Source organism: Vipera berus, assembly GCF_964194415.1.
Source record: "Vipera berus genome assembly, chromosome: 1".
NCBI lineage: Eukaryota > Metazoa > Chordata > Lepidosauria > Squamata > Viperidae > Vipera > Vipera berus.
Genome location: NC_138202.1, coordinates 90,113,594 through 90,126,406, shown reverse-complemented (window position 1 = coordinate 90,126,406; position 12,813 = coordinate 90,113,594). Strand labels below are relative to the sequence as shown.

The 12,813-nt window shown below is 36.5% G+C and overlaps 2 protein-coding genes across 5 annotated transcripts in view; one reads left to right on the top strand and one right to left on the bottom strand.

Moving 5' to 3' along the window:
* The window catches only part of LOC308668492 (uncharacterized protein), a gene marked incomplete at its 3' end in the record, with an annotated part of 620,085 nt that overhangs the window by 477,191 nt on the left and 130,081 nt on the right, over positions 1-12,813 (top strand). The gene's annotated exons all lie outside the window — the stretch shown is intronic.
* ANO5 (anoctamin 5) overlaps positions 1-12,813 on the bottom strand; it is a 72,983-nt gene that overhangs the window by 36,400 nt on the left and 23,770 nt on the right. For 3 of the 4 annotated variants that reach the window (XM_081344446.1, XM_081344448.1, XM_081344449.1), the window contains exons 3-4: positions 6,265-6,309; positions 2,990-3,103 (exon numbers count right to left, since the gene is read on the bottom strand). In XM_081344446.1, coding sequence (XP_081200572.1) covers positions 2,990-3,103; positions 6,265-6,309 — 159 coding nt within the window. The remainder of the gene's footprint in view (positions 1-2,989; positions 3,104-6,264; positions 6,310-12,813) is intronic. The other variant, XM_081344447.1, reaches the window with a different exon arrangement.

Sequence of the window (12,813 nt, the reverse complement as noted above, 5' to 3'; positions counted from 1 at the left end):
AAAGCACAAGTCAATGTGTTTAGCAATAGCCTTCATTCTATGTATATGCCTGCTTATTAGGGCTTTCGCCCCCCCCCCAAGCGGCATTATTACAAAGTCAGCTTATTGCCCCCAACAATCTGGGACCTCAATTTACCTACCTCGGAAGGATGGAAGGCTGAGTCAACCTTGAGCCTGGTGGGACGCGAACCTGCACTAATTGCAGGCAGCTGGTGTTACTTAAGGAGGCATTAGCCCACTGCTCCACCAAGGCTCTATAACAGCAGTAGGTGGCCTCTAATTTTGTTTGATGCTATTATGGAGTTATTCAGCTTGAAGGGGATTCAACTGAATTGTTCCATCAAAATAGGTCTAAAAACAGAAGTGTACGGTACCTTTTCATTATTGATTTAGTGTAACTATACTATTTCAGTTTAGAAATGTCTTAGTCCCACAATGATTTTCTATATATGGGTAGCATATGGACTGAGAACTGATCCCATCTCAGTGCTTTGTAAGGCTGAAAATTCTTTGTTTCAAGTGCAAAAGATAGCTGCACCTGAAACACATTGGAACCATTTTGCATATGCCTAATGTCTATGCAAGGTCTTCCTGACTTTGCAATCTAACAACATCTGTCCTGGAAAGAAAAGTTCTATTCCCAATTGTCTAGGGCTAATTTACATTTTATTATAAATTGTCATCTATTTAACACATCGTACATGTGTTAAATTGGAATTGGGGATGAATTAGAACCACAGCACAGACAGGACCCCTGCCAAACTGTTGATCCCCAGTTACCGTTTTTATAGATGAGAAACTGCCTTGCCATCACTCATGATTCTGATCTCTATATGCAGTGCATAAACACATCAGGTTGCTCTGGCTGCTGTTACAAGCTAGTGGCCCCTGAACTCTATAATACAATAACACTTGGACATCTTCTAGTCCTACCCCCTGCTCAGGCAGAAAACTCTATACCATTTCAGACAAATGGCTGTCCAGTCTCTTCTTAAAAATGTCCAGTGTTGCAGCATTCACAACTTCTGGAGGCAGGTTATTCCACTGGTTAATTGTTCTGCCAGGAAATTTCTCCTTAGTTCTAGGTTGCTTCTCTCTTCTATGTGGTAACCCCTGAGATATAATTAAATGTACTACTCCATGCTAACTAGTCGTGACCTCTCGTCTTGACTACTGCAACGCTCTCTACATGGGGCTACCCTTGAAGACCACTCAGAGGCTCCAACTGGTACAGAATGCAGCCGCGAGAGTTGTGTTGGGAGTTTCCCGACACTCCCATGTCACACCTCTGCTCCGCGAGCTGCATTGGCTACCAGTTGTCTTCCGGGTGAGGAAGGTCAGCAGTTTGGCGGGTCGAATCCCGAGTGCCGCGTAGCAGAGTGAGCGCCTGTTACTCGTCCCAGCTTCTGCCAACCTAGCAGTTCGAAAGCACGTAAAAATGCAAGTAGAAAAATAGGGACCACTACGGTGGGAAGGTAACAGCGTTCTGTGCGCCTTTGGCGTCTAGTCATGCCGGCCACATGACCACGGAGACGTCCTCAGACAAGCGCTGGCTCTTCGGCTTTGAAACGGAGATGAGCACCGGCCCCTAGAGTCGGAAACGACTAGCACGCATGTGCGGGGGAACCTTTACCTTTACCTTACAAAGCCCTACATGGCATGGGTCCGGAATACCTTGGGGAGCACCTGCGGCCGGCATCAACTTCCCTCCGCCCAGTACGCTCCCACAGAGAGGGCCTCCTCAGGGTGCCACCGGTCAAAGAATGCCGACTGGTGGCCCCCAGGGGGAGGGCATTCTCTGTGGGTGCACCGGATCTTTGGAACCATCTTCCGGTTGAGCTCCGGATGGCGCCCAATCTCCGCTCCTTCCGGCGCGATCTTAAAACCCATCTTTTCGAACAAGCTGGCCTGGCCTGATGGGACGGGGTTGGATTTTATAAATGGATTTTAACTGTTAATCTGTATTAATTTATTATGGGCACTGTTTAATTACTTTTTAATAATTTTTAATTTTTGTATCTTGTTTTTATGTATTGCCCTGTTCACCGCCCTGAGTCCTTCGGGAGAAGGGCGGTATACAAATTAAATAAATAAATAAATAAATAAATAAATAAATAAATAACTAATGTATAAAATGTCACTATTCCCATAGGAAACATAAGAAAAAGAAAACTAATTGGGCGGGATACTATGGATATTTTTTTTCACCTTGTCTTAAAATGAAAAAAAATAGTCCTGTTAGATCAAACTGAAATCAAATAGATGTATTTGACTTTCTATATTATGAGCACACAGTTGGTCAGAAATCTGAAAAGCTCCTGAGGGCATGAAGTAACTATGACTTATATGTCTGGTATTTGAATGATTTTTCCAACCATACAAACTGTATTCATACACACCCAGGAAATTTTTTCCCTCCGGACGACCAGTAATTACTTTTTTCCCCTATCCTGATGTTGCCCGGTGTTCTGGACTTCAATAATGCTTAGCCAGGGAAACTATGGGCTTTGAAGGCCAACATATTTGGAGGATACCAGGTAAGAGAAAGCTATCAGAAACTGCAGAAGCATCTTCCAGCCACAGGAAATCTTAGAGGCCCCAAAGTGTCACAAAATGGAGTACGTCAGGTTGAAGTACTGTAACATGAAGCATCTTGTCTAGATGAAGGGCATTGCCTTGCATAGTCTATAAGAGAGCGCTCAAGCCTGCAAGCGGCGAAGCAAACTTTGGCAGGAAAAAAAAAGAATCTAGCTTTCTTATCTTGCATGCAGCACAACTAGTATCATCAAACATAATGTATTTTAACATTACATCAACAACAACTTTAGAAAAAAAATACTGATCCTGGTTTGTAGAGATGAAAGAGAATTGTTTTCATTGTAAAGAGCGCCCATTAGAATTGTGCCATGACATAGACTTTATACCAGGTTGTTGGCGTATAAAAAAGCAAAATTATGTCCTAAATTTAGAAGTAATAAAAGCTGCTTACCAATTTTTTTTCTCCATCAATTTTTGGATCATCCACATAAGTAAGCACAAAGTCTATTCTCCGTTTACCATCTCTGAAGAAAACAGAATCCTTGCTTTGATGGCTCTTATCAATCTAGAGAGAACAGAAAGCATCACTATATCAGCCTCCATTGTACATATATTAAATATCCTTATGTATCTTAAGTTTTTTCAAGCTTTCAGTTCTAGGAAAAGACTACGGTCAAATAAGGTTTAAATAACATTTATTTTCAGACAGAGATTTGCAACACAGTTACAAAAAATATTTTTCTTATATTTGCACAGCCAAACACTGACACGACTGACTTTCTTCATAAATAAGCAAGCACAAATGCAGAGACGTTTGCCACAATGAATTCACCCTGTTATAAAGATATTTATTAAACAGTAACATCTGAAGCCTACACTATGACTCACACATTCACCATAAAGAAGCTAGTCAACATACATTTGAACGAGGACACAAGAGTTGCTACTTTGAAACGCTCTTTTATGTTGCCAAAGTATTTCAGCCCAGTGCAATTTTGTACATTTTACTGTATAGATGACACAGTGACATGTGAAAGCAGAAAGCACAGAGAATAAAGAGCTCTGAGAATAAAGAGTAAATGCTATAAGATTATAGTTTAGGAAAACAAGATGTGCAGAAATGAAATCTACCTGACTCCAGATTTTATGGGAATAAAAAGTATTTACAGTTGCACAGGTCTGAGAATATTATTGTTTGTTTGTCTTTAAATATATTTCTTATTGTCAAAAGGTGATTAGTAGCAATCACACTGTAATAAATTTGGGTAAACTCCCCTTTGTAATTTACTTGCTATTTCTGAACTTCAAAAGGAGATTTCTGGGACTTTCTAAAATAATAATAATAAAATAAAGTAAAACAAAGTAAAATAAAACCAAACCAAACCAAACCAAGAAACAAAACAAAATCCTAAGAAAACTTTAAGGGGGGAAAAAAATCCCCATGATCATGTGATCAAAATTCAGATGCATGGCAAGCAGTTCATAGTTATGACCGTTGCTGCATCCCAGGGTCAGCAACTCTTGCAACCTTCTAACAAGCAAAGTCAAGATTCACTTAACAACCGGGTTACTAACTTATCAACTGCAGTGATTCACAACTGGGGCAAGAAAGGTTGTAAAATGGGGCAAAACTCACTTAACAAATGTCTCACTTAACCACAGAAGTTTTGGGCTCAATTGTGGTCATAAGTTGAGGACTACCTGTATACTGTTTCTGGGGATGGTGTTTAGAAAAGAAAAAGGGAGAGGGGGAAAATTCATGAATGTCATCTGGGAGCAAATGAATACCCTTCATTGAGGAGCTGAGACAGGTTCAGGGTCTTCTAATGATTGGAAGTATAAACAGGGAGAAGGAAAGATTCAGTTCAAGACTTTTTGTTGAGTATATTCAATGTAGTGTCAAAATCCTGGCTAGACACCAAAAGTGTGTGAGTTCTAGTCCTGCCTTGTGCATGAAACTGGCTGGGTTAATCACTCTCTCTCAGTCCCACGGAGGAATAAAGATAGCAAACTTTGGAGGTTACCATTTTGAATTCTTTGAGAATTAAATCTGGAGAATCCAAACGGTTCAGACAATGAGTCATTTTTTCCAAAGGGTTGAACGATGTGATGGAATGTACAGTGGGAATAGGGGAATTGGCATTCGCACCATAGCTTCTTCTTCTATGGAGATTCTCAGTTGTCCAGATCATAGTTAATCCCAAAGATGCTTTTTCACGAGGCAACTAGACTTGACTTGTTTTTCTTTGAAGACGTTTCACTTCTCATCCAAGAAGCTTCTTCAACTCTGACTGGATAGTGGGGAATGGAAAGATTATACTCCTGCAGACAGCTGTTTATTTGCATTCTTCTAGCAAGTCGTTGTTGCTGCTTGGAGGCTTATCTGTATCTTCAGGGTCACCTGAGTAGTGCAAATGGGTGTGGAGCCTTCTTGAAACTATTGAAAGGACTGTGTTGTAGACTAGAGATAGATGATGTCATATTCCTCCCCCTCTGTTGAGAGAGGGCTGTTGAATTTTGACATAGATCCCACTGGTTTGAAAGAGGGGTCAAAGAGGCCATCTATAGCTTCCAGGTCTATGGGATCTATGTCAAAATTGAACAGCCCTCTCTCAACAGAGGGGAGTGATACGACATCATCTATCTCCAGTCTACAACACAGTCCTTTTAATAGTTCCAAGAAGGCTCCAGGTAGCATTAACGACTGGTTAAAAGAATGCAAATGAACAGCTGTCTGCAGGAGTATAAATCTTTCCATTCCCTACCATCCAGTCAGAGCTGAGGAAGCTTCTTGGATGAGAAGTGAAACGTCTTCAGAGAAAAACAAGAAAGTCCAGTTGCCTCGTGAAAAAGCATCTTTCGGGTAACTATGACCTGGACAACTGAGAATCTCCACAGACTGGGAAGCTATGGTGCGAATGCTGATTCCCCTATTCTCACTCTTCCAAGTGCACATTCCATCACATCGTTCAACCCTTTGGAATAAATGACTCATTATTGTCTGATTCTCCACAATTCTACAGTACTTCTTTGGATACTAATATAAATGGTGTGCTGATTTCATTCTTAAGGGCATCTGTGTAGCCATACAGATGCCCTTAAGAATGAAATCAGCACACCATTTATATTAGTATCCAAAGAAGTACTGTAGAATTGGCATGGTTTATCTAAAAGCATCATGTTAGTTGTTTTTTCCAGTAGGCTGGGGGTAAGATAAAATAATCTTTAAGGGTTCTTGCAGCCCTCCTACCCTTTGATCATGTTTGAGTAAATATAAGGTACTTACCCTATGTATAAAATAGCTCCACTATAAGGCTGAGTATAGGCTACAGAGGAATTGGATTTACAACCTCATATTTGGTACCTAAGTGATTTATACCCATTTTTAAAATGCTAGACTTTACTAAATGGCATTTTATGTCAAGGATTATTCCAATACAACATTTTTTCAATTGTCAAAATATATTTAGCAATTAAAAAGTTATCACATAAGGCTGTTTCATATCTTTCAATGAAACAGGAGCTATATAGACAGCTCTAGGACCATATCTTTTGACAGATATTGATTTCTCTCTAAGTGTGTGTGTTTTATATTTATCTGTTTAAGGTACAGGCTAAAATTCATTACTTCATCTTGTTCCCTATTAAAGAGAGACATCACATAATGAAGCTTGTTATCATTGCAGCCATTCAGGTGTTAGTGATACAACTTTGTCAATGGTTTACCCTGAGACGTCGCTTCAGGAACAGATTGAATCTCCTTCCAGACTTCTGGAATAACCAACAGGGTATTAACATATGAGCAAACTCTCTTTAAAAAAAACCCCTAACTCTACAACTTTGTATGATCAGGGGATTGAAGTAATTCTTCCAGATTATTGAATAACTTTACAATCTAAAGGAAACAAAGGGCCAAGAAATGCCTATATTAGGTCTTCAAGAAAGCCTTCTATAAGCTGCTGTCCTCCAAATATGCTAGAAATGAAACTGGCAGAATTTGCAGTCCTGCTATTTTGGAATGCTTCAACAAATCTGTAGGAAATAAAGGACATTGTAGTATTCAGAATAGCCATCCACAGCCTCCTTAGGAGATGTAGTCATTGTTTCCATAACCCTTTCATATTTATTCATGGATAAAAGTTACCAGCTTGGATTCAACTAGTGGTGTTACAACAAGAATATTTGATGTTCTGCCAGAAGAATGGACATTGACTTTTGAGGACCCACATCTGTACTTATAGACTTCCTGAATTACTTATTATACCTTTATATAAAGTTAAAGAAAGACGTTATATAAAAAGTAGGATTCTTAACAAATGTAAAAGACTCGTTTTCTGATCCTATCCAGATTAAATAGTTTGTAATTAATCTATACAACAAAGAACAATATTCATTTAGAGCAATACAATAATATTCTTGTTACCAACTTGGAGAAGTTATATTCTTCAGAGGTAGTTTCCATGTTTTTAGAGTTATGCAATAATGCAAGACAAGTCACATATTGTATCCTTTGTATTACAGGGTTAGGGACAGCTATAAGCCTTATTTTATTCCTGACCTTAGTTTTCATCAAAATGTGATATTATTAAATACTTGACCTTTCTTTTATCCATAAATCTGAAATAAGCTATAGTACTGTATTACCTTGCTACATTTATCAATATTTAGTGTAAAGTGGCTTTAACTTCTGATGCAATAGAGAAAAAAAATCTGATTTAGGAGGGGGAATCTGATCTTGGATAAAGCTCCATTTATCTCTCAATAACTTCAATAGCTGTTTTTTTTACACCCTGGAATGAGAAAACTCTGAAAAGTGTGGCAGGGTTTGAATGTAGAAGTCTAGAGAAATGAAGGTAGAGAGAATGAAGGAGCCACATGCTGCCAAATCTCTGATGTGAGGAGATATGATTCATTTATATGTTTTTCAAAGGAAATAAAATAGCAGGAAAAAGAGCAAATAATATTTGTTTCTCCACGTGTATGTTGTGAGTATATTGCTAGAAGGGTGGTAGGTTCATCAATTTTTTTTCAGCTGTAGTCTCATATATTCTTATCTAAAAAATAGGTTCTACTGTACCCCAAGGAATTTTATTCTGAGCAAACATGCACATTATTGCATTGCTATGAAATTAGTATATAGTTATGATCAGAATTATGAAAATCCAGCATTTAATACAATTGCAGAGGGTGACAGGGAGCATCTTGAGGATTTTAGCTTCTCTCTTTAAGTAAGTCATTCTTAAGCAAAAGGTGGAGGATGGTCAATGTCCAGTGAAAACTCAGAAATGAACATTTTAATATTGTAGTGTCCTTTGTGCCTCTCCTATAAGATAAAATGCCATTATATTATTTCTGCAATACAAGAGACTTCCCACTATCATAATAAAATATGTCTTCCTAAATTAGGATCTTATATTAAAGAAAAATTGTCAAAACACATCACACATTAATATCCCTTTATATCTCACACACACACACACACACACACACACACACACACATAATGGGGCATTTTGTCTCTCAATATTTTTCAAGATATTACAATATAGACCAGAAGAATATAAATGTTCCTATTATACTTTCAAAAAAAGCACTGCATAATTATTTTGCTACATAAAAGTTATACAAACCTTAAAAAAATCAACATGGTTTTTTTATTAATAAAAGGTTTTCACCAGCCTTTCAAATATAGATTCATAAAGAGAACACAAATGTGGATTAAATCACTTTTTAGGATTTACTTTCATTTTCTTTCAATATTATTATAGTTTTCACCATACAGTATTTTAAGGTAGTAATAGAAAAACTCTGCTCCCACATCAAAACTATGAGTTATATCAATGCACCAAAAGACCCGTGGCAAAAGAAAAGCATATTAGTAATAGAAAACATATATTACTAAGACATTACCCAATGTGAGGAGTATTATATCAGAATTAATTACATTTAAATTACTTGTAAAGGAAAAAAACGTACATTTTAGGTCTATTTCTGAATGCACTGAGATAATGAAAACACAGTTTTATCCTGCTTTTACTCATTATAAATTGTTTACTTTCTAAGAGTAAGCCATATTACACTTGCTTGGACTTCAGCTTTAAAACTATTCCACTCAGAATCCCCCTGTCCCAAAATATAAACTTGATCCTTCACTGAAACTTACAGGGAAGTGATGTACAAAGTAGTTTACTTAAGAGAGTGCATGCAATTTTTCACTGCTGTAGAAATAAATGTGGTGTTAATAAACAAGCCAAAGATCTGTTAAAAAAGACCCCAGACCCTTAATGTAAACTCATTCCAAAGCAAAACCAAACAGTAAAAAGAAAAAAAGAAAAGAAAAATAAAAACCTTTCCAGTTTTCAGGATTTAGGTAGACTTTTCAAAGATGTTTATTTTTTGTATACAAGTATACATTTAGTGATTTTTATTTTTTTTTTAAAAAAATCTTCCAGTGGAAAATATTAGAGGATTATAAGTTTTGGCGAGGCAATCAGTAGCATTTAAGCAATCACCCCTTATGAAACTATTATTTCAGAAATGTAGAACCCTACAAAACTGGTTTACTTAACCTCTAACCTTTCATTCACGTCGGGAACTATGTCTTCTCATATAACTGGGAATTTTTGTAATTGCAAATCAAATCTTCTCCAGCCACACTGGAGAAATCAGGTGTTCAAAAAACACCTGACTTTTGAAACATAAATTTCATTCTCTGAAAGATCCTAGGAAAACTGGAAAAATCTTTTTTTCCCCTCTCTTTCTCTTTTCTTTCGCTGCATTTTGGCAAACGGGAGAACGCAATACCATCCATGCAGGAATATATAACCACTCCCCCTGTAGCTGCTTACCCCTTGAAGGTCAGAGATGAGCATTGTGGTCTCAGTGGTACTTAGGCCCTGCCAGTGGCATCATGGAAAAATATAATGCTGTTAGTGTGATGCAAAAGCGGCAGGATGCTTATAAAAATGCAGCAACCATAAAACTCTGTGGCATTTTTTTTATTGTTTATTGTTTATGGTTCAAAGCTGTGATGAACAATTCCCAGCTAATTCTTAAAACAACTATGGATCACTTAAGCCATTTGTCATCTTTTAAGTATTTAGACTAGATAGGAATCTAGTAATAACTTATGTTTGACATGGATTTTCTCTACTCTGTCAAACATTTAGGATTATAATTTTAAAAGCTTGCTATATAAAGAATGAGTCAATAATATATTTTGGATTCGATAAAAAGCATTGACATGGCATTTTTGAGCTCTTGAAATATTCTTACACAAATTTGTTTCATTTAGATATTCAATGTTCAGGTCTAGCAGCCTTTGAAACACAATCCATATTACCCTATAAAACAGAAACCTAATGCAGGTTTCAAGATGTTGAATTTAATACAATGAAGTTATTTACATAATTTAGTGCCAGTGCTGCTATAGCACTTAAACATAACAAAGTGAATTACATTGACATGTGATGTTGACACATTAAGAAAAAAAAGGAAACAAATGCTTGAGGTATTAGTTTTAAATATAAATAGGAGAACCGAAACAATCGCCTATATATTAACTTCATGAATATGTATTAGGGAATGGCTAAAATTTTTATTAAACATGCATTTTCTTTTAGTGTTCTTTAGCAAAAAATTAAACTAGACCTATGTTATTAGTTCGTGATTAGTTTGAAAAACCCTTAAATAAATGAACATTTCTGTACTTTCACAAATTTCCTTAAAATAAAAGCAGAGAATTTGTTGTAAAAAGCAAAGTATACATATTTAGTAATCTATCAGAACCAATTTGAGCAACATCATTTAGATTGTCGTAAGTATTATGAATAAAATGCATTCTTCTAATGATATTTCCATAATTTATCTTGCAGGCAATATAACCTGCTGTCCATAAACTAGAATTAAAGAGCTAGAAATTTCTGATCTTTTAACTCTATTATAAATGTGTATCCCGGCCTTTATAGCCAAAAGCTATCCAATCTTGCTGTCCAATTCCCACTGCCTTACCCTGACGCTTCACTTATCCACCTTAAAATAAAGCCATTTACATTTCCTCATCTGCTTCCAATCCCTCCTCCACTGTCTATCCCAAATTAAAGCATGTCAAGCCCGCTCCCTATTTTTGCCATCTTCTCTTTCGGCAAACACCAATTTCCACAGGTCTGCAACCCGTGGCTCCGGAGCCGCATGCGGCTCTTTCAGCCGTCCCCTGCGGCTCCCAGTCCTCTGCCATGTGCAGTCCAAAAAAAAAAAAAGTAGGACTAAAGAAGTTCAACCAATCAATTCAAATATGCAGGGTAGGTGCATATCTCGCCTTGGCTCCACTCCAGTCAAACCCTGTTCTGCACATGCGCGCATGTACGCACATGCGCACACATTTTTTGCGGCTCCCAGTTTTTCCTTTTGTGAGGGAACTGGTTCTGAGTGACTCTTTCACTGTTTCAGGTTGCTGACCCCTGTGCTAGACCCCTGTGCTACAATCTTCACTGATTTGAATCCTTTCTTTTTTTTCTATCTTGATCCTTTCCTTGCCTCCCATGTCTATTTTTATTTCACTCCTTTTTCCCACATCTTACTATGAGCACTGATTTTGTTTCCCTTTGCTAACTTCTGTAGATTAATCTGATTGAAACTGCAGCATAGTTTTTTTCCTGTTGTTCTTAGTATGTAGAATATTTAAAAATTAATTCAAATCTTGCCTGGTATCTATGTTCTCTTAGGAAATTTCAAGACAGTAAGTATGAAGTCTGGTGAGACGTTCAAAAAATCAATAGTTAAAATATTAACAAAAGTATTTGTCTTTGATAGTTCAAAACTTTACCAAATCGCACTGTGACTTCCAAGTCTGAAAAGTTGTGAATTAAGGGTACAAATGAGATATACAAGATGAGTTAGGTTAATTATTTATATAAAAATACATGTAGAATCTAAGGTGTTTAAAGTTTTTTCCCCTTCCATTTTTATCCACATTTATATAAATGTAATTTTTTAATATTTTGATTTGTTTTACATTATATTCTAGTTGATAAATCCTTCTATTCATATCATTTCCCATAGCCCTGAATGTAGAGAGCATGCATAACCAAATGTGCAAATCAAAGAAATTTCTATTAAGTGGTTCCAAAATGAAACAGTAAATTTTAATCTCAGGGCATGTTGATGAATGTATACTACGGGAAAGAGATTATCTGGCTAATATAGCGGTTAATGTTAGAGAAAGTCAGGCCTCTTTAAAAGTTATCCCCACTTCCATATGTAAATTCTGCATCAAAATATGAAATTTAACTTGTAAAGAGAATCAGATCAAGGCGCACGACAGAACTATGCTGTTTGCAGAAGATAATATTAGCTACTATTTTTCTCTTTGTCTTCAAGATCAAGTCAATTTTCTTTTCAGACTCTATTTAAAGCAAGTTAGGAAATACATAGTTACATTACTATAGTTGGAAATTCAAATAGATTTAGGTTGATTTAAAAAGCAGTCCTATTTTTAAAAGTTGGTGAAAGATAAAGAGGTTGCTTCCTGTGGCGGGAGAAGAGTTGAAGCTGTTTCTAATGATATTTGGATGGGGAGAAGGCTATTACTATTATTATCTCACTAGCTCTTACAAGTCCCTTCCAACATCATCATCATCATCATCATCATCATCATTATTATTATTATTATTATTATTATTATTATTATTATTATTATTATTTGGAATTGTCTGAAATGGGAAGTTCATATACAGGTATGAACAGGAATTGAACACACAAGAACTGGTTTCTCCATTCCCCTTAAAAGAGATACCCAGTCCAGGCTAAATGATCCCATTCCAAAACAGCCTGAAGCAGAAAAAAGAAAAAAAATATTTCCTATTATACTTAATGGGAGGTGAGGTTGCCAGTCTGTTTTTAATGTATCTGATGGAGAGAAGTAATGAAAATGCACCCACTGTCATTTTCCACTCAGGTAAGTGAAAGTTGGCATAGTTTGGCCAAGGTGTTAGTGCTGTTTTTAAATTCCCCATGGAACTAATCTAAGGATGCCCTAAAAGTAACATAAATATATGAGAATTGATGGAATGTGTATTAATTAACTAGTTAAAAATGTTGTGTTTAGTGCACACTTATATGATTGACTTAAACTTAAAAGGAAAATAAATTAACTCAAATTAATGGAAAGAATGGGAAAATGAACATGAGACACACACATTCCCAAATTGGAAAGAAAAAATCATTAGCAATCAAATGTAGAAAATAAATACAATATTGCAAATGGTTAGCAATGAA